A 22730-nucleotide genomic window follows, 5' to 3' on the forward strand; every position below is an offset into this window, starting at 1 on the left:
TGCAAAGACATCTAATTTACAGTGTCATAATGTCAAATAATGGACAAAAAATTTATTATTAGATAATCTATTCCTGGTGTCCTTTGCCCTCACTGTTAGAAAGAGGTGCCGTATTTTTAGGTTGAATTTGTTGAACTTGAGGCACTAGTCATCTGCTGTTAGATATCTTCTCCTATTATTCCCATCTTCACTGCATGTGAGTTACCAGTCAATGTTGCTTTGGGTAATTAAAAAAATTAAAGAAACAGAGCTTCTTTCTAACCGTCATGATTCCTTCAGATTTCTAATCACGCTCACAGCTCCCTGCAGAGACTTTCCCATTTTTACCACCCCATTTGCAGCAGTTTGGTGGAATTCCAGTATTGAAGTACTGCCCTCTCCCTCTGCTTGCTGGGTTATTTCCCTACATATTGAGGGATTGTAATAGTCACCTCATTTATTGGACCTGCCCAAAAGCTTGTGTCCTGTTGAACAGTCATCCCAATCCCTAAGTCCTTCTCAGCTGCTGTTTTCCAAGAAACGTCCCCCGGGGTGACCTACTTTCCTCCTCCCGAGGTGTACGACGTATGTGGTTTTATTAAAATGCATGTTGTACAATTGATCTGTTCTTCATGGTGATCCAGATCAGTCAGTATAATTCCCTTATCCGTAATATCACTTACTACTCCGCTCACTTTGTGTGTTGTCAGCAAAGATTTTATATTTTCTTCCAGATGCTGTTAAAGTCCAGATTAAGGACAGTTCTCATTCTGAAGCATCCCTCACCCTGAGACACTCATCACCAAATTTACAGTGTCATCACTGTTTACAATTATTTTTTGAGATCCATCAGCCATTTAAAATTAATTTAAAGTATATTTACTTGGCTTGGTACAAAGCCTGTGTTTTCATCACAATGTCCCGTGGTATCAGATTCCTCTCTGAAATCTAAGGATATTATATCAGCACAGTTACCGTCATCAGCATAATTTGTAATCAAATCAAAGGACCATATCGGATTTACAAGAACTATTCCCATGAAATCATGCTAACTAGCATTAATTATGCTATTTCTTTCCTGCATGTAACTTGTAGCAGCCTCACCATGACTTTGCCTAGTATCACTTTCACATTAAATGGTCTATCATCATCCCACTCATCCTTTTAAAATACTGCAATAACCTCCCTTGCTGGGAAGAAACTTGCAGGGAAGTGGCACCTCTGACACAGCTCCCCGATGGACAACAAATGAGGAGACATGGGAGACTTCATGATTCAGGACAGGCAGACTTAAGTTAATTTATGCTGGGCTCTAATGCTGCCTGGAAAGCAGTGGGTTAGGCAGGGTGGTGGCACGTGTGTGGAAAACCCCAGGGTCTACAGTAACTGGCAGGTGGGATACTGGTCTTACTGGGATCTTTTCTGGGGCCAGAGGGGCAAGATGGCAACAGTTCAGCCTTATTTTGCAGACCTCTCATGGGAGCTGCTGGGACTTGTGTCAAACTCAGGTCCCAGCCTGTTTGAAGACAGGGAAAGGGCTGAAGTCTGATGGAAACAGGTCCTCTTGGCCATAAAAGTCCTACTCTGTGCCTTTGCCTCAGGACCAATTGTTTCCGAAATTTAGGTACAGCGTCAAAGAAATAAGTGTCTTACTGCAGTATAAATGACAACTTTCTTGTTCCTGTTCTAGGCATGCAGAGATCTTTCAGTTATTCAAGAAAAAGACATTATAATAGAGCAAACTATTATTATTGTCTTACTGTCAGTGTTTGCTTCCCAACATTATCATTATTTAATCCATCACTGTGCTGGCAATTTTCCTGTGCATTTTGGAGCATATGAACTCCTAATAATGAAAGGTCTAACTGTCCCTAGTCATGTTAAGTGTGGTTAGACAAACTAAAAATAAAATGATTTGATTTTCCAATAGCACGTATTCTCAATTACACTTTATCACAGTTTACAAGCTAATTCACTACCTCCAATAGCTCAGAATGACTGAACATATTTCAGCTGCAGCAATGGTACAGGGAAGAAAAGAGATGTTGGGTCAGGGACCAGGGGACCCTACAAGTATGAGCACGTTAGGAAGCAAACTTGCAGGGCTGATGCATGTGTCTATGCCACGTAAGATCTCCACCAAGCCAACCTCTTGCTATTCTCAGATAGAGGTGCAAACTTTTTCACATTCTTTCTTTCCTATTTCAGTCTCACTTCTCTGATGCTTTGGGCTAGCCTTCCCACTGCTTTTCAGGTTTGAATCCAATTTAGTTAAACTGATGCAAAGTCACGAGTGAACATTCTTATGTCAGCTTAGAATATGTTAAAGGGGTTTTGCTTGAACTTGCAAATCCACCAGTAGAAGCTAAGCCTTCATAAACCAGATTTAAATTGATTTGGGAGAGTCCGTTCACGAATCACTCTGGTAGTTAAACTAGTGCAGCTTTTGCTGATACCAACTTTTGCTCAATTTGTGAATGTTTAATAAAGACTTGGGGTGAGGTCATCAGATGACATAGGAGTGAGAGCTTTAATTAATGTCGGTAGTGCAACATCACTTTGTGCCAGCTGAGTATCTGCAGCTTGCTTTTGTTTTATTTTGTGAATAACCTGCAAAAGATTGCCTGTGTTTGCTGAAAAGAGTGTGGTGAACAAAACAATTCAGGTTTGGGTGCCAAGATGAATAGAGCCTTTTGAATCCTTTTGTCTTAGTACTAACACAAAGGAGAGTGGTCTGCAACTAGATTTGTCTGATCTTCACCCACAAAAATAATGTCATTTAGATAATCACAAGGACTGTGGGATAAAGCCACAGATCCCCAATTCTGGTCTTCCACAGAATAGGCAAAGCATTGGTACAGGGTTTTCAAAAATTGCTCTGTCACCATATTTCCTGGGTTATGTTGGTCGTTAGGCTCTCTAGCCTTCAGTCTGTCTTACTGCAAGGGTATTGCAAAAAAGAACAGTTAATTGCTTGGAGCTCAGTGCATGAACTACACATTTTAGTCACTGATGATTCAGACCAAAATTTTGTCTAGAGGAAGGCTTTACCCTGAATATACCTCAGTATGAAAGCTGTAGCATTTTCGTTGGCCTAGTAGAGAGATTTGGGATTGTCAGACAGTGTAGGTTGTTTTACATATAATTTTGTCACAGATTTGCTTTATCTTGCTATACAATCTGCAAGATTAGCTGTACCCTCAGCTCATACAGAACACAGTTGTCATCATCTGCAAGTCGTGCATGGTGCAAGGAGTTAAATAAAGTGCTTATCTAGAGAATAATTGATTAGTGGAGCAGGTAGGCTTAACAAATAAACAGGTATGCTGTGTGGATATAGCCATGCTGGCAAAGGAACGCAGAAAGGAAAGAGGTCAATGCACAAGATGGAGCAACAAACACAAGCTACATGGTTTTAATGTTAATCCTGACATTCCACATTAAAACTGCAATCTGTTCAAAGGAAAGATTTTATATTTTCATCCATTTGCTTTCCCTATCTTTAGCATTTCTAATTTTTGCTTTAATTATTAGTGAAAAAGTCCTTAAGAACTTTCCCAGTCGGTCTCATTTTAATACATGTCAAAAGCAGGGAGAAAACTTGTAGGTTGGTTATTCCCCTGATACGCCTTATAATTGAGAGGTAATTGTTAGCCAGATGCTTCCTTGGCCAAAAAGCTGTTTTTTAAAGTGCAGTATGACAAGTTAGGCAGCAGGATTAGTTTATCATTAAATCCACCAGAGGATAAAGCTATAATGATACAATTGCAATCAAGACAAAGGAGTGATTTCTGATTTTGATACAGCATTATCATTCATTTCCTTCTGCAGACAAAACAAACCCACATGCAACAGTTGCCTGTTACATGCTTGATGTCACACAGTTGAGCTTTGATCGATGCTTTATATACTCTTACCCTCATCCCTTCAAATCGTGACAATGCTCTTAACGGTCGCAGAGCTCGGAGGGTCCTGAGGGATTTAATGGGACCCATTTCAGAGTATCCAAGTGTATTGGCGATGAGGCTTATTAAAGAGACCTGAATGGAGACACAAAGCAAAAATCCAATCTGTTAGTACACTCCTGCCATTTTCCTTCTCTTCTGACTTCCTTTCCTGAAAAGAAACAGCTAGTTAGTGGAACAGTGGAAAAAAAATCTTAAATGGAAGCCATTAAATTAAACCTACACAGAAAAAAGGATATTTTTATATCCACACATATACAGAATTCTTACCAACTGACAAAACTTTTGTTTTCACTTTAGTGCAAAATTTATAGAAATACAGACTTTCAAAGCTGTTGGTTTTCTTTTAACTAAGCACACAGAAATCCTCTTAATGTCACCTTGCACAAAGTGGATGAGAAAGGAGATCACTAGTACAAAACCACTGCTCTGTGATGCTTGTGCTGTAGGTTTCCTGTACACTCCTCAATATGTGTGTATCTTCCACTATTGAAAATATGAGTCATGTAAGTGTTATAATTTAGGGTTTTCTGGATGAAAGCACCTGTAAGATCTAACCATTTCTAGCAGAGATAAAAGATTTTAGCATTACCATTCAATTACTAATCTTAAACTTACTGATTAGAAACAAGTCTTCTAGATTGCTGATAGACGTGACTTTATACCATAGACTCTAAAAGAATGATGTGCATGACACCTTGATTCTGCACTTTTTCACTTTTTCTGGTTTCTGCACAGCCTCTGAAGGAGAAGGAAACTTGACAGGTGCTCAACATTGAGGTTCATACTTCTCAAAGACTATTTCTTTGAAATAAATTATCTATTTCTGAATCTGGAGACAGCATGGAGGGGTTCCAATGCTCTTCATGTTCTCAGACCTTTTGCAGTGCCCAGTTGGTCAGAAATGCGGATGCTATCAGGCACAGGACTGGAGTCTGGATGAACTGAATGGCAGTGGAGATTATGGGTCAGATTAACAAACACATGGAGCAATTGGGTTTTACATGCTCAAATCAGTGTTCACAGCCTGAATTCTTACTGAGCAGGGAGAAACAAACAGCTCTCCAACACCACAGGTATCATGCCAATTTGCATGCATTAAAAAAAGGAGCAAAATTAACTGCTAGATATTACAAACTATTATTTTCTTAGAAGAGCGAGACCTATGTATATTGTTCATCACGGTTCCCTTACTCCCATCTTTAGCTGTTTTCACAGCCCCAGTTATCGTAGTATCGGATTATCTCACACTCACCAATGTGGGTGTTGAATGCTTATCTGGAAGGAGTGTGCTTTATTGCCATTTTAAAGATAGCAGCTAAGTTTAAAACCAGGGATTCTTCTACACTATATAAAAAATAGGTGCTTAATGTAAAAGGAAACTTTAGTCTCCCCCATGAAGACACACAGCTCTAGTGGGAACCCTTCCTTTTCATTTTAGGATGGGATGATATTTTCCTCTGAACCCCACTGCTGGCTGACCAGCCCAGCATCACCCATGAGGTTTGTGATAAAGCAGGATAAGATGAGCCTGGTCCCATAAGTCGCAAACTAGTATCCTCAGCTTTCTCCTCAATATGCACTGTCTGCACAGCTAAGCATCTTTGTAAAACTTGATCAATTTGTTAAATTATTTACCTATTGATGGCTTTATTGTGGCATGTGGGTGACAGCAAGCCTAAGGGCAGGAGGTCTCAGAGACACCAAGGTTGGGCTGGATGCAGCGGGCTGGTATCTGCCGGGAGAAGACAGCCCACCTCTGCAGACTACTAAGTGGCACAGAGGCTGGCTGTCACGCTTTAACATGTCACTCTTTAACAAGGTGTGACACGAACTCACTTCTTGTGTACAGACCCAGCGGCTGATGCGGAAGGAAGGTCCTAATAAACACTTCTGCATTTTAGCGGTGAGTGTGCTGTAAAACCATCACAGTAGACAGGCAGACTGGATTCAGGGTCTGATGTCTTAGGCCCCTTAGACATGGGGAGGTGAAAATCACCAGTGAAGCCTTTGCTTCCATCTCTAAGAAAGCAGATCTGAACCCGTGACGTGAGCATGCCTAAGAAGTTATTTCACAGTAAGCAATGCCATAGGTTTGACATGTTTCTTTCACCTAAATCCTCCTCAGTCAATGCTCACAGTTAAAGGTCAAAATCTGGGTTTGACTTAGAAACCTTCTTAAACTCACCAGTACTTCCAAACTGAGGCAGCACCCGTTTTCTGTCTTCCCTATTTCTTACCAGCCTTGATTACATCCTGTACCCTGAAGTTGCATTAACATACAGTCCAAAGCCTTCTCCTTTCATTTACTCTCCTCATTGACTTAATGTTGCCTAAATAATGAGAAAGGGCTGAAGGATTTGTCTAATAGCAGTAAGCAAATGCACAGCACACTTATATACTAAAGCCATTCAAATAAGTCATCTTAAAACTGCAATATAACTGGCATTATTGAGATATCGTGATAGGAGTAACACTGTGGCACATATTTCTGTCTTTGGTGGAAAGTCTAGTGCTGAAAATGGTCTTAACCCCACAAAGCCTTGGAGCTTCCTATCCAGAAAGGCTGGAGGTATAAGAAAAACAGCTCAATGATAGCATGCTTGATAGAAACCAAGATCCATACACTCACATACCAAGGGAAACTCATTCATTTGTAAAATGAATGTAGACATTTAAAAGAAAATTAATCAGAGAACATCCAACACCCTTCTTTGCTAGCTTCACCCCCAGTGACTGAAAGTCAGATCTTCTCAAGGTCTTCACACTGCCTTGTGCATCTGCATGCTTCCTCACTCATCCTGGATTTATGTCCTATAACTCCCCTTTCTCTTGAGGCAGAAGACATTCTGTTCAAATCCTGCAAGACCAGACTACGGATCTGAGAGGGTTACCATTTTCTTTGGAGTCCCATAAGTGTCACCCTGAAACACATCACAGGTGCTGTTGTCCTCCTGACACAGATTTACGCAGCATTAGATATCTCTTCAGAGGATTAGGCCATGAAGCTGTGTGATATTTGGCAATGATTTACAAGGCCTGGAGTCAGAACTGAGTTTGAGACAACTTGTTTAAATGCTTGGATGTTGGTTTTGAAGGTATCCCCGTCAAATTTTATTTATAGGAGAATTACTAACACAGAGACTTGGCCATTTGGACTTGATTAAAAGTGACCCGGAAGGCTATTTTTAGGAAAAAAATCAAGCAGTGTTCAAAATTGGTGCTGACTGCCCCACATAATCACAGCAAAAGGTGAAGTCAGCTGTTTCTGTTACCTTTTTTTTCCTGTTACAAGGCTGTGCAGCCCAGAGCTGCTGTAAGATTCTGCTTTGTGCTCTGCTCAGTATCAGAAATGTGCTGGCACCCAGAAAGCACCTCCAGGGTCAACGTAACCTCCAGACTCACAATATGACACACATTTCTGATCCTTTGAGTATCTGTTTGAAAACAGTTTTATAGGTTTTTCAGAAAAAAACCCCAAGCTCTGAAGACCATGCAGCACTGTAACATCATGGAGAGCAGGCGAATCCTAAGGAGTCACTATTGCCTGGAACCATTTCCCATAAAATGCACAACTTGCTGTCGGGCTTGAGCTTTCACCTCACCTTCACCTTTCACATGGCATGTGTGCTAACAGGCAAGCTACGGAGTCTCTCATCCTCCTGTGCACTTTTTCTGACCCAAGAAGCCTTATTATTGTTCTCATTTGCAGATGCTCTACTTCTAGCATTTCCCTTGAGGGTCTTTCCAGAATCTGCTAGATCTTACTAAGAAGCTTTCAAAGCTTTTCATCTAAACTTTCCTGGCCCTTAACTTAATCAAGTAATAATATCCTCCATGTTAGCTCTAGACTGTTCCTTATCCCCTTGGCTTGCTTTTCATTTGGTGCCTCTGAAGTTCCCAGGACAATGTTGTCACTGGAACCGTCTATCCAGCGTGAACCCCGGTGTACAACCTGGCCAGCAATGAGAGTCCCTAAGGTGGGGAGTGGTCCTCATAAATCAGCGTTTGCAATCCTGTCTGCACAGACGTTAACGGCAAAAGCCTCGCCAATCACACGGGCTAGGATTTCAATCGCGTGGCAGCTCTTCCCTTTTGCTTTCTTCAGGTCGTCTCAGCACAGCCCAACAAGAGCCCAGCCTCAGCACTGTCAGTAACTTCCCCAAATTTATTCCAATCCAAAAGAGTGGAAAGCCTGAAAGATAGCATTTACTGCCCAGCTGAATAGCAGAGTTTCCCAGCTCAGGCTCCAGGCAAAGCCACGTTGATGTTACCTACACACCTTGGCTTCTTCTTGCCATTGTAGACAGACAGATGGTGTTGAGCTCTCTCTGCTCCTGGCATTTAGGGAAGTTTTTTGCCCCTGTTCCTTACTTCCTTTGCCCAGAGATAGTTTTATCTATGTGTCTATAAATATACTCTATCTGTAAATATATCTATAGACCTGTATTTCTGTATTTCTGTATTACTACATATTTCTATATTGCTACATATTTCTATATGCAAGTTTATCTATATAGATTTTACAATCGTTTGTATGACAGCCTCCTGGAGCTGGGTAAGGGGAGAGATAAATGAACATCACAGCTTTCATTTTTGCCATTTTCAGTGTTATGCTCAAGGTAAAAATGTGAGATTTTAAATCTTGTAGCTGCATTGAACACTAGAAATACCAGCCATGGGGATTACCGGGCCTGTGGCTGGTGTTTTGAAAGCCAGCCTCCTGTTATCTATGTGGCTTAGCGGCATTAGCAGCACAGGTCTAGAGTGCCCCACTGTATGACACTCATATGTGTTTCCAGGGCAAAATCAAGAAGAACCAATGAATTTCGACTGCTAGAACAGAGGCAATGTTCTCTGAAGAGAGGCTAGCCTCACTGATAACTGTTCAAAGTTATTGCTAATATGTTCTAATGAGAGTAATGTCTCAATTTCTTAATTATTTTGAGAATCCACTATTAGATTATATTTGACCAAAAACTGTCTTGTTCAGGAATTGGGATGGTTTTTCAGTAACTGCCACTTTTTGGTTTACTACTTTAGTGGAATATTGTCGTTCTTGAGATGGGAAATACAGCTCATGTATTTGTACCTAGGTGGCACCTGTGTAGTGTTAGGTTCCCAGTGTGCTCACATTGGTGCCTACAGTAATTCATCAGTTAACAGATATGCAGCATTTTCAGACTATTAAAATTGTTCATTATGAACACAGAGAGATAAAGTTATACAATAGGTATATATGTCTTCATTATCTGACAATGACTTAAAAAATCAGTGTTGTAAACCAATGTAAACTCCAGTAAAGCTGTCAGAAGAGAATTTTAAGGCTGCAGAAAAACAATTATAAAGTAGGAAGTGCAATAACGCAGCTTCCTTTCAGCACACACAGGGGAAATGGTCTTTAACCAAAAGATCAGACTCTTCTTCCCAAGGAGCTATTGCATTTATAACAGTAGTGGGGTTCCTTCTTATATGCATACATTTTAATAGCATATCAGTAGCATGCACAGACTCCCTAGCCATGAAATTATGCTGGTGGCAGTAATCCAAAGGGCACAGACTTTGGGAGCAGTGTTTCACCTGAGGCTGACAGAGTTTCCTATAGCGAGGAGGTGAGTTTGAGCTGGAATAGGGGCCGCTCCTCTCTTTTTCACATTCCTTCCCACCACCCTGAAAGCACATAATTTCAGATAACCAGCGAGCATCCACTGGACCGAGCTGGAAGCAGATCTGAGCAGCACCATTCAAAGGCAGATGCTATTCGGCATAGACGGCATTTTTGAATTAACCCCAGATCACCACCGAGATGAATTAATAGCAGAGCCCAGGGAACAAGGAGTTCTGCCTGAGCAACAGTAAAAATCCTCCTTGGCTAGTCACAGAAATCCTAAAACCCAGGAGAACAACGAGAACCTCTACTAAATGTCTGCCTGCTGTAGCACACAGCTGTGAGCGATACCCTGCAAGCTGCTGTCTCAGGGAGAAGAGGAGACCTCCTTCCCGGTTTGGGCAACAGCATATGTTTTATGCAGCGAGGGATTTCGTCAAATTAACCTGCTTGTTCAAATCAGAGGGGAGGGAGCAGGGGAAAAAAAAAAGGACATTCGAAAGGGAACACAGCAGCTGAGTTGAAAGCTCTGGCCACTTATTTAAATAAGCAGTTTCAGCTAATGCAGGCCCCCAGTGCTTTCAAATAGCTTTTTGTGTGCCCCAGGAACACCTGTCTCTCCTTCCCTAATTGTGCTTTTTTTAAAAAAAAAGTAGAAGAAAGAGAGCTTGGATTACTTTGGATGCCTCTTTTCAATGCAGTCTGGTTTCTCCTGTCCGTTGCTGCCAAGAATAGGATTACCCAAAGAAATCTTCACAGCCCGAGCGGCAGCCCAGTGTATTTGAGAGCCAGGCCTGTGGTCCCAGGTTGCTCCCCTTGATTTGAAAAGGAACAAAATTAGGTCTGTACCCCAAATGCAAACTGGAAAAACTACAGGGAAAGGGGAATTTGCAAATAAATTGAAATACTTGGAACTTCTTGTTGCCACTCTGAAATACTTTTGGGAGAAAAGGGCTTGTAATGAGGTTGGTACTCCCTTTATCGTCTACCATTTCTGAGCAGACATTTATTATTGCTTTTTTTTTTTAATATCTTGTTACCCTTTCATTCTGACATTGCATTTTCTGCCATATGGATGCCTAACTGTATGATTGCACCTGCCAATCCAGAAATTGCATGCTATGAATGAAAGGCATAAAGTTAAAGGAAAGTCTTCAAATTAGGATACTAGCGAGAGACTAAGGTGACCTAAACCAAATTCTCACCTCTGCTACCTGTTCCTTTGAATCACAACCCTCACGTTCAGGTAAAGACTACGAACTCCTTAGGGCTGCTCTGGAGTTAGTCCATGGCATGGAGATGAAAGCACATCTGTAAACGAGTTAATGAACAGCTTCTCTCACCAGCAGCGGAGTTCATTACCGCTTGTGGAGTCCTCTCGTGTATCATAATGTGACGGGCTACACGAGCGCCTAGATTAATTATAAACAAAAATTATCTCCTGGAAAGCCCAATGCTGCTTCTTATAACTCAAGTTAAAAAAGGCTTTTACATCACCCACACATGTTTTTTTTTTCCTCTGGGACACTTCCTCTTCTTTTCTTATTTTTTGTTTCCCCATCTACTACTCAAACTAAGTCTGTGAAACTCTATTAATATTCCATCTTCTCAGCTTGTTTCCTGGTCCTCATGTCCATGCTTTTTGAGGCAATATTTCCTTTTCAGAGGGCAGCCTTGTTGCAAACAGCATGTGTCACTCCTGTTGGCTTAAATGCTTTTAAATAAATCATTCCTCCATCCTAATTGCTTCCTGGCAGTTTCCAGAAGAACCTCTTTACGTCTCGCTGTTCTCTTAATCTGTCACCTCCTTTACACCTGCTCAGGCTTTTCTAACAACTCCAGTCAATTCCCAAGGCAGATGGCTGTGAATCAAGAATTAAACCTCAGCAAATTTCTGAGGGTGAGTCGAACGACCTGCTGCTGCGAGTTTACATCCAGCGAGATGGCAAACTGACTCATTGATTTGCAGTTTTCCCACCTCACCCTTTCCAAATGGATTTTCAGCTTGTCTCGATTCACCTTTCCACTGCAAACAGACACCTTTGCCAGACCTCTGGGTCCTGTTTATCAGCACTGGGTAGGGATGGCAGAGGGATCGCTGTGACTTTTGGGGACCGCATGACACTCCTTGATCAGCCAAACCTTGGCCAAGACCCAAAGTCTTTCTCCTTGTTGCAGCAGTGGTGGCTGTGCAGGTACATCTGCCTTGAAAAGTCTCGTATTTCTACTGGGATTTAGAGCAAAAGAATTTCTTCATCATCAACTTCGTTCTGCTTCTCATGTGGAGACAGCCTTGATTTAGGGTAGCTGAAGAGGAAAGATAGTCTCCCCTTACAAAGATCTCCAAAAACATGGCACGATTCATCCCAGGGTACCTTCCTGATGCTGAACGCTGTTGTCAGGAGTAGACGGGAATACACTTGATTATTATTTATTATTTGAAGATAGCCTTATAATGCCCGAGGTTTGCATAGTGATTACTGAGAGAACATTTCCCTGGGGGTTCAGGCCCCTTAGCTCTGCTGCATTTCCATCCCAGCCGGTGGGAGTTGAGGTGCTGAGCTGAAGGCGTGCCTATTTCTGGGCAGGATTAGGATCAACCCTACTTACATATGACATGATAAAAAAAAAAATTTAAAAAAAAAGAGAAAAATCTGTTTGGGCTGTTTCCACAAGGTGCTGTTCTGGATTTGCTTGACTCCCTGAAGCACTTATTTAATCAGATGTTCCAAATCAATATGAAAAATACCAAGTTGATGTGGGAAATATGACAGTCTTAGCTTGAAAATCATCTCTGTTTAGTTGGATTCTTGAACCTGATTGATCTTGATATTGTATTGAATATGCTAGGATGGAGAGAGAGTCAGAAGAATTAGAGGATCCCCAATTTCTGCCAGAAAGGACAATGGTACAAGTAGGAGTACATACTACAAGTAGGAATCCTCATCTTCATTTGCCTTAGCACAAAGCACCCCAAAGCCAGTCATACCAGGGTAGGAGGCCAGCACAGAGTCTCCACACCACTGGGGCCCAGCTTTCAAGTTTCAACCCAATTCCTTTGATCTCTCCCCCTCACAATAAAGAATCCCTGACCCCTCTGCAGGCTGTTTCTCTCCCTTCACTTCTTCCTTCCCCCTCCTCCTGGCACCAGTCTCTTGAGCTGTGCCTGGTCATCCTGGATGGAGCCACAGGGGTGGTAGGAAGATGTTTTTCAGTCTGCAACAGTTGACGTTGCAAAGTTGCTGGTCATCAGGGAGAGGAACGGTAGGACAATCTTCCCCGGCCCTGCAGAGCGTGTGGGACTCTGTCTGGAGTGTTAAATCCAGTTTACATGTCCCTCCCAGCTCTGATCCTCCGTGCAAGGGAGAACATCACTGTATAAGGAATTTGGCTGCTATGCTCACAGTAATGGAAAGGGCCAAGCAAGCTGCATGCAAGAGCTCCAGGGTTTTATTCATTATTTTCTTTTTAAGCATATTCTTCTAAAAAAGGACATTGAAATGTGCTCTATCTTTAAATAACTTCAAAAAATAAACATGGTTGGTAAACTTAGTTCAGCAGAATCTGAGTTCGAATGAGTTTTTTACACCGCTTTCAGAAGCTGAAATTCTCCCTCAGTAATTGAAATTCTTCAGTAATTGCAGTAATTCTTCATATTGCAACCATTTCACAAGGTGTAGGCAGGCAGTGAGCTACGCTTACTGCTGGACTTTTCTCCTCACCTCCGTTTACTGTCCCTTTTCCTCCAGCTGCAGCGTTCTTTGTCCTGCTGTGCCTTGTCTGAAACCAAGCTTGTGCTTCCTCTTGGCAAAGCCTGGTTGCTCTCCTTTTAGCATCTATGTGGTAACCGACATGAGGTGCAAACCAAGATAAGACAAGACATTTGGATGTTTTTGCATGTGTTATGTTGAGATAAAATGTGGGGAGGCAGCAGGGAGATTTACAGCATCGGCTGACCTGCTAACACACATTAAAACCACTTATCTCCTCTTCATGTGGAATTTTTTTTTTCACTTATCCTGAATTAGCCGATATGTAGTAAACCAGCATTTTTTTTTTCTTCTTTTTTTTTTTTCTCTTCAAAACCAAGCTCCCTGGCTTCTGGAGAGGGATTCTCTTTCCTATTAGTTATCTGGGAGGTTTATGCCATCAGCAGGGGCCCAGAAGAATGTGCACTGAGACATCTTCAAAAATCCCACATGAGCATTTGCTTTGAGGAACTGGAAGAAAACTAGTCAAAAAAGAATTCTGAAGTAATAGTACCCTGTTGAAACCCGTGGATTTTTGATAACTCGCAGAGAGCACTAATAAGTTCACTCTTAAGATGCTTCTCCAAGTGACAAGCTACATTATTTTTACTTTGCCTCGGCTGTATTTTTGTCATTGTGTTCCTGTGTGCTTTTCTGAGCAGAAACTAGATGAAATTCGCATGCTTTTAGGATAATTTCCCAAGAATACAAATTGGATTTCAGTGCTGTTTGGGAACAACTCATTACAGCAGATTGTGTAATTACTGGTAAAGCAAACAGAAATCACCTTGCTAATCAACAAGGAATACAGATGGAAAAAACAATTAAAGTAATCATAAGTCATCAATAATTACTTCACACAGCAAGTTTTTAATTGTCACTTAAAGACAATCCAACACAAGGGCATAATTTAACCCAATTCAATTTTTAACTAGGGATAGAAAGACTGTTTATATTGTTCATCTCAAATTCAAAGATTATTATCTGCTTCTTAACTCATCTGGCAGTGAAGTATCCAAAGGAGAAATCTTAGAGCAAGTGCTTTCCAGGAAACTCTCTTGGAAAACATAATATCTGTATTTTTTTAAGCATTCAGCGAAAATGATGGTACATTTAATGACTGAACTTCCCTGAGCAGTTTTCAAACAAGCAAACAGGAAATTTGGCAGCAAACAGGAAATTTGGAAAGCTGCTCAATGGGGAATACAGATCTCTAGGTACAAACTCAGCAGCTCCAGGCAAACAGCAGAAACATGTTGTGTTATAATCATTCACAAACGGTGTGGTGACGGGGAAACGCACATAGTATTTTCCTTCCGTAAAAGCATGTACAAAAGCCTGCCTAGTGGACTTGTTGAATAACTCATTTGAGATGTCTGGCCTCCAAATCCTTTGCTGAGCTTTGCTTGAACTATTTTGCGGACAACTATACTGCTTAAAGCTGTTGTGAGCCCCTGCCTCCACAGCAGCAGAGCAGGCTCTTGGGGAAAAGGGATGGAAGGAGCAATCTTTCTCTGTGGTGACTCAGCTGGAGAGAAACTGGTGGGGCATCGGAGTAGAAATTGAGAACTAGAGATGATCTTTCCCTCCTCGCTGAAGGACATAGTGTTAGGACACATTGCTGGAGATGGCTGAAGGGGAAGGAGGCTGCCAGCAACTCTAAAAAAGCAATTGCTTAAACTACCTTTCCCAAGTATCAAATCTTGAAAGATGGGATAATCTTAGAAAGAATTGGTGGAGAAACCCTCATCAACACTCATCTCCGAAATCAGTAAATGACAATCAGGGGCTTTTTTAAGCCTGGATTGGGACTAACTTTTGGTCAATTAAATTGAACCCAAAAGCTGCGCTGGAGATGATGGATTTGTGGTAACGGACTTTTGTAGAGAGATGACATTGGGGCCCGTTTAAGAGGATTTTCCTGTGTATGCTACAGGCAATGGAACTTGGCTGTGACTTTTTTCCTGAGCATTCTTACTAATGATTTAGGGACTTTACACCCGTTTCCTAAGAGCTTTCTCGTGACAGCTTCCGTAGAGTACTGCTCTTTTCCCTCTGCCTTCAACGCATGATCAGCAAGCAAAGAAGCTGTTGACTGCAACACCTCCAGTCTTTGAATGATGCTAAGCTCCAGACTGATGCCTTTCCTGAACTGACCACTGCAATGGAATAATCCACCTGCTGTCAGCAGAGACTGGGACATAGCTCAGAATTAATTGGCTGAAGCTCAGACTAGATAAGCTCAAGATAATATTTATAGGTCGGAGGAAACAATTGAAAGCAACATCAAACATGACACCAGCATGCACAACCGGTGGAGTTTATCTGCCCCTTGTTTTAAACCCCAACTGTCTCTGCCTGTCGCAGGACATGCCTGGTTGAGAGCGGTTTTCATAAACATTTGTTTTGAATGCCACGCATCTCCATCTCTGGCCAAGTTCCGACTCCTTGTTTAATCTGCTTTGTACAAAGAGGTTTTGATTGCATGAATGCTTGGAAAATATCTATTCCTTGTGAAAATATTTGCCTGCGCTTCTTAGCAAAGAGGATTGTGCATAAACACCATTCCTGATGGTGATACTGATGTCTGTCCATACTTCAGATATACTACGGTCTCTGCTTTTCCCTCATTTAAAAAGAGGTGTGGACTGAGTGCCCACCACTCCAATTCATGAACACAGAGAGTCTGTATTTGTAGCGTAGAAGGGGGTTACTTTTAGCAATATGCTTGTTATTTGCAGGGAGGTAGCACGTATAAATGTACATTAATGCTGTTTGTTCAGTATATCCAAATTTCAGCAGACATTTAAGGCATCTTTCCCAGGTGCCCTAAGTTGAAATGAGCCTGTATTTTGTGGTTTGATTACTTCTTTCTCCCTTCCTCCCAAAGAAATCTGTTGCAATGTTGTTGATAGGACTTTATTGTATTGCAATGTATTTAAAAGCACTCTCTTATGGGTTTGCTACACTAGCACACTTCTTTGAGATGCAGAAGCCCTTATCAGAGATCATCCTTTAGGGATTCTTCATCCAAAAAAAATAGCTCTCAGTTTGTGGATTACTGTGTGTTTTGATGTTCACGCTTTGCAAGACAGAATTTTCTTTAGTAATCTACAATTGTCAGATGGAGTCTTTGCTGTTCCACTGGCCCAAATCAGTGTCAAAGGTTTTTCACAAGGCAGGGTAAGAAAAAAAAAAAAAATTCAGCAGCAGAATGCTTATACCCCCTCTGGGTTCACTTCCCATTTAGAAATAGTGAATACTTGCAAATTTTGAGCTGGTTTTATGAATTATTCACAACAGAAAAAGGATTCTGAGTTGCATTTGTACAATGAGAAAACACAGATGATAGATGGTTTCACATGTCCAATGAAAAATCAACCATCACAGCTTGAATTTTGAATACCGATACCAAACTGCTAATGAATAATTTGCAGATCAGGAATTTTTAAGTGAATAATTTTAAACAAATAAATTTGAGAAAATCAGACAAGTGGTTCATCTGCTTCTTTTGGAGCAGCTAATTCGCCCATTCACTCCCTTCTGCAGCTCAGTTGCAGTGATTTGGTTCTCAAAGGACCAAAAAGAAAATGTAAATTGAAGTAAAAAGTGTGCTCGAAAAATGATAGCATGTTACTCTGCCAATTCAGAGTGGCAGGGTGTGCGAGCAATAGGGTAGGAGAAGAGCATCTGTTAAACCCGCTAAAAATATAGTACCAGGTTCTTATAATCCGCATTGGGAAATGACTTTGAAGAAAAGAATGGGGCATGGGGAAAAGCTTTATTCATTGAGAATGCCAAAAGGCAAACGATTTCCTAGAGTCAATCAATAACTAAACTCAAGGGTGGAGCGACTTTTTGGTTAGATCAGGAGCCTTCAAAAACAACATTTAAATGTGGGTTAAGAAACTAAAAAAACTCTGGGTCAGTAAGAAGGCTCTGGGGTGGATTTTCTGGGGATAAGGGGAGTCCCAGGGGCCCGAGGTCCCCTTTCCCCCTAACACTGTTTTATGCCATATGTGCTCCAGATGCGTGTCAGGGGAGGTGAAGCCCCTTTCCCCAGCCCACCTGTGGCTGCCTCTATAATCTGTCATTATACTCACAATCCCCACCATTAAAAAGCAAATATGTAGCTAAATTTGGGGGTTTCAAACTGACTTTGCATTGCTCCTGTTCCAAGGGGGGGTTTCTCACAGAGGACAGAATTTAGCTTAGTTTTTGTTTCACTCTCTTTGGTACTAAATAGATGTCATGCTATAAAGTATGTATTTCTAACAAGTGTGGAACTCATTTCAAACTGTTAATGATGCAGCAGAGCTCCAAACTGTTTCGGTGAATTCATGGTGCAAACTGTTGCTCCCATCGGGAAGACCCCTACTTATAGTTGTGACAATATTCAGTCCTCATCCAGCCCTTCTAGTCTTCAGAAGCTCATTAAAACAACAACTCCAATAACAAATTCCTGGAAGCCCATATGATACTTTAGGTGAGTCCTATTAGTCCCATTTTACAGATGGAGAAACCAGGAAAGCAAAGCTATGTCACTCGACTGAAACTACAGTAAGCACAGTTTTCAGGGTTGGGCTCTAACTTAGGAACTGGTGGTTTCCAATTTTGTGGTTAGATAATTAAACCAGGCTTTCCTCTTCCATTGAGGCTAATCTGTGAAAAATGAGTGCCTTTCCTTTAAGAGGTTTCCAAGCATGTATGCAAAGAGGAATTTATGACCTACGATTTATGTAAAGAACTTCCTTTTCATAAATCAATTTATTAAAGCTCTGGAGAAGCTTCCAAAGGCTCTGATCCAGCAGTGCACTTAGACACGTCCATAACTTCAAACAAGTAAATCGTCCCATTGAAGTGCTTTCCTGGACAGGGGCCAAAGAAAGTGCAGTTCTCCCCTGAGTCAAGGTTCAGATGTAAAACGGGGAAAAATAATTTATCAAAAGTTTAATAAGTTACACAGTCATGGCAGAGCTCTGCCAGCTTTCCACATTAATACCTCAAGCTAATAAGAAATGGTCTCAGGGAGGTAATTGCCTCCTTGTTGATACGCTGTGATGAAATGTTAAACCTCATCTGGAGGATGGCTGGGTTTTCCTGAATTTGGCAGATCCCACACCCAGGCAACGTGAAACTTCAGAGGGGACGTGCCTGGTTCTAGCAACGCTCCTGGGGCATTGAGCTCCCTTTTGTTCAACTATTACTCGCTTTTAAGGATTGTCCTCATAGGAGAACGAAGCATTGCGATATTTCAAGGATTTGGAGTATTTTGTAAGGTTTTGTAATAGTAAAATAACTTTGACAAGAGGACTGTTCACACCTTCTTCTGGACTCCCTCGCTGGTAAATACCTGGGAGACGGCACTGAACATACTGTTACACGCCGCTGGCAGCCTCACCGGGAAACTACGCCAAGGACAGCTTCTCTAATCTGCTGAAAGACTTGTGTGTCGAGGTCATGTGCGGAGCAGTTAGAGGTAACCGGACCTTGTGCTAGCCGGGAGTGTGGAACGAGATGTTAAATGCTAAAAGAAAGAGCGAGTTCCTAGGGACGAGAAGGGAACGTGACTCAAATTAGCAGGGTGACACCTCTACGTAATGACACGAAGAAGTCTGCTTCGCTCTGGCACGCTGATTCCTGGGGATGCATGGTTACATATCGAGACCGCCTTCGAGCTTTGCCTGGGGTTGTTACTCAGAATCAGAGTGACAGCTGTCATTTTGCAAACACAAAGCTGCCAGACTTAACAGCCCATTATTATGCATTATAAAATCCAACACAAGAAGCGCCATAGTTCCAAAATGATACTTACATCCACAATAAGGAAGTCAAGCCAGCACCAGGCATTGGTGAAATACTTCTTGAAGCCATAAGCCACCCATTTCAGGAGCATTTCCAAGACGAAGATGTAAGTGAATATTTTGTCAGCATATTCCAGCATGGTTTTTATGTTTTTTCGATCTTCAAGGTAAATATCTTCAAAAGCCTGGAAGTACAAAAGATTGATTACAAACTTCTCCTAAGCTGTTTTGGAAAGCATCGGTGCTGCGCTGCAAGTCTGTAGTATTATTTGATGGGATACCACGTACTGTCTGTGATTCCTGATATATTTTAATGTTACCATCAGAAAATGTGCACAGGCACAAACAGAACTGACCTTAACCGAGACCTGATCAGCTTTCTCTTATAATGAACACATGTTTATCTCTCTCCAGCCCCTACTGCCTGTACTGACTGGACATCCTTTGAGTGTAAGGAGAGCTTAAGGACCCTAAATTTGGGAAAGTGAATCTGTGAGCAGGGTGCCATACCCAAGCTGCCCCATGGCATCCTGCCTCAGGTCCCGTTGGCTGTGCCACTGCTATCAGGGCACATCAGGTGTCCTAGGGCATAGGACACTTGTCTTTAGGAGGCAAAATCTGACCCAAACATTTAGTCAAATGTGTCTTATTGCTAATGAAGACAAATTGAGTTATTAACTTGCTTGTGTTATAGAGTACTGGAGTTCCCTGGCTTCTGTTCAGCCATCACATTTCAGGTAGCTACAGCTATCTGCCTCAAGAAATGCTCATTATTATTCACTTAACAGAACAATTATGTTTTAAAGGTCAAGGTATCTATCTACACATCTCATCTGTCTCTCTAGCTAATCTTTGCAGGGCATCATCAAAGGACTTTCAGCATCTGTATCAAATACAAGCAACTTAATAACCCCTTTAAAATATTTAAGATATAAACCAATATGCCCACTAAAATAAAACAAATAAAGTTGTCTCATAATTTAGTTTTCACTTTATAACGTAGGTCAAATAAAATGTAGGATCCTAGTGTCAGGGCTGCATATATATATGGCCCGTTTGGGGGGCTTCTCAGTCGAGCAGTGGTTACGCTCTGCTTCCCCAGCTTCTCCAGTGACCATCACTACACAAGCTGCTCCCGTGTCCCTGTAACCTGGATAACCCAAGCTTTGATATATTACTCTCATCCCATTGTGTGACCCAGATCACTTGGCAGGAAGAAATAACATTATTTGAGAGCGTCTGTGCTAATCATCTTAATTATCTGCATTTACATATTTTGAGATCTGTAGCTACTTTCTGAGGAACTTCAAAAAGTTAGCAAACACCCAGTGCCTGGAGATACAAGAAGTGTGTTACTTGTCACTCAAGCAGTCACACTGCTCTTTTGCCTGCCAGGGAACAGTAATTAAACTGACAAGAAAGCTTTGGCAGCCTGTGCCAAAGCTTGTCCATTTGTCCCCACACTTTGGGGTGATATTTTCACTGCAACTCAGTCTCCTATCTTGCCTTCAAAAATGATATTTCAAGGGTGTGAAAGAGCTGTTGGAGAAAGCCACAGAAAACAATACACAGAGCGACTGGAGTTTATCACTTCTTGTAGGGGCTCACTCACTTTGTCAGATGACTTGCTGTACTTTGCAATTACTGCAAAAATAACAACAAACTATTTAAAGTGATTTCCTCCTCTCCCTCCTTTGCTCTCTCTATTTGCTACTAACTTGTCAAAAAGTACATTGTGTTTTGTCTACTAAAAGCACCCTGTGAGTCAGGAAGCAGCTTAATAAGGGATGAAAAATATGCTACCTGAATGCCTCAGGTGCACTGTACTTCTGCACGAGCTATCGATATTACCCAAATGACAAAACTCTGGTGCTTTGCATTTTTTCATGGTGACAACTGATGAAAACTTTACAATGTAAAACATCATAAGGGTCACCTCTTCTGCTTTGCTTTGTGTGTTAAAAAAGCGTTAAACGGGATACCTGCAGTCTTATCCACAACTACTATTAAAACACAGGCTCCCAGTTTGGGTGCTTATGGCTTAAATGCATAAGAAGGGGGCTGTAACTTTTGCATTAAGCTATAGATGTATTCTGATGGTTTAACTACCACACACAAATATATACTGGCTTTTAAACTCCCTTAAGAACTTAGCACGTCCCAGGGATGTAGCCAGATGAGCTCAGTTTTTGGAAGAGCTCACCCCAGAATAACAGAAGAAAAAAGTTGTGTGCTGCCTCCAACATCTCCAGTCCAAATACTGAAGTGCAGTGCTGATATGTGAGAAAATGCAGCATAATTTGCCCTTATACAGAATTGCACTGGCTAAATTGAAAATCGCAAAAAGTAAATGAATGCATGCAATGAAAATTAAATGAGATTTATATTGCAGTGTTCAGTATCTAAGGCACTTTTAATTACATATGTAAGGAAGTGTATTCATCTATTATAGCAAGCAACATGCCCCCTTTAAAATGTGTTAAAAAATTAACATGCTGATTCTCAAGCTGGTGCAAAAACTGTCAGACTCCATTGATTTCAGCAAAGCTATGACAATTTTCAGCAGCCTACTATTTACCCAAGTTTTTCAGCCTCTTACTTTTCGTAATAAAATAAAATCCCCTGGGTGAAATTTCAGCCCATCCCTGGTGGACCTGGAGAACAGTCCATTCATTTCCTTTTTGCATCAACATTTATGTATTTCCACCTTCTTGTCTCCCTGCAGAGACTTTCTTTAAACTACATAAGCCCAGTACTTCTGTATTTTCCTCCTTTTTTTAGGCCACTGATAATTTGTGTTGCTCTCCTCTGGAGTTTCTTCAATTAGCCCATGTCTTTCCCAAAGTGCAATGCCCAGAGCTGAAGCCAGTGCTCCAGCTGAGGCCTCCTTGATGCCAACTGGAGTGGAAAAACATGCTTATTTATACAGCCCAGTGGGGTGTTCGGCTTTTGTGTGGTGCTGTGATGTAGTTTACTCTATCCTGTTTGTTGCCTGTTCTCTCTCCAGCTCTTTTTAGTAAATCTGCTACCTCACCAGTCATCCTGCATCATGCCTTTCTGCCCGTGAGTATTCCTGATGAGGTGAAGCAGGCACTTTTTAAAGATGATGTTGTTCCTCTTACTATTTAAGGCAGATTCATCCGTTTGGCTGAAGTTAATCCTGACATCCAGAAATACATGGGTAACCTGTCCAAACACGGCACTGCCTGCAAATTTAGTAGGTGTATTTCTTACTCTGTCACGCAGAAGATCAGTGACCACCAGACCAAAGCCTGGAGAACTCCTGATATACCCTTTGCTCTACACCTAGATAAAAACCTGGGAGAAATCCCACCAACTTCAGTGACATCCTTGCCATGTAAATTAGCAACATAAATATATGCTGCCATCGCTACGAAGAGCCCAGGGCTGATAATACGGAGAGGATAATCCCAGTACGCAGTGGGATCTCAGAAAGAATCCCTTATCAGAGTCCTGGGCAATGACCACCCAGCCTCCATACATGCACATTCATTCGTTTGCAAACAGGAGCGATCTGTGCAGGGAAGGTACAGCGGTTTAAGCTAACGTGTATTCAGAACGTGACAGGCACCCACTGGCTCCATGGATAGCACTGATTCTGTGC

The 22730-nt window shown here is 41.6% G+C and overlaps 1 protein-coding gene across 7 annotated transcripts in view; it reads right to left on the reverse strand.

The window, feature by feature from the left end:
• Positions 1 to 22730, reverse strand: part of SCN5A (sodium voltage-gated channel alpha subunit 5) — a 216362-nt gene that overhangs the window by 16845 nt on the left and 176787 nt on the right. For all 7 annotated transcript variants that reach the window (XM_069778259.1, XM_069778258.1, XM_069778256.1 and 4 more), the window contains 2 exons: positions 19117 to 19290; positions 3897 to 4019 (listed from right to left, as the gene is read on the reverse strand). In XM_069778259.1, coding sequence (XP_069634360.1) covers positions 3897 to 4019; positions 19117 to 19290 — 297 coding nt within the window. The remainder of the gene's footprint in view (positions 1 to 3896; positions 4020 to 19116; positions 19291 to 22730) is intronic.

The sequence above is a fragment of the Haliaeetus albicilla genome, chromosome 2, assembly GCF_947461875.1.
Source record: "Haliaeetus albicilla chromosome 2, bHalAlb1.1, whole genome shotgun sequence".
In the NCBI taxonomy this organism is placed as follows: Eukaryota; Metazoa; Chordata; class Aves; order Accipitriformes; family Accipitridae; genus Haliaeetus; species Haliaeetus albicilla.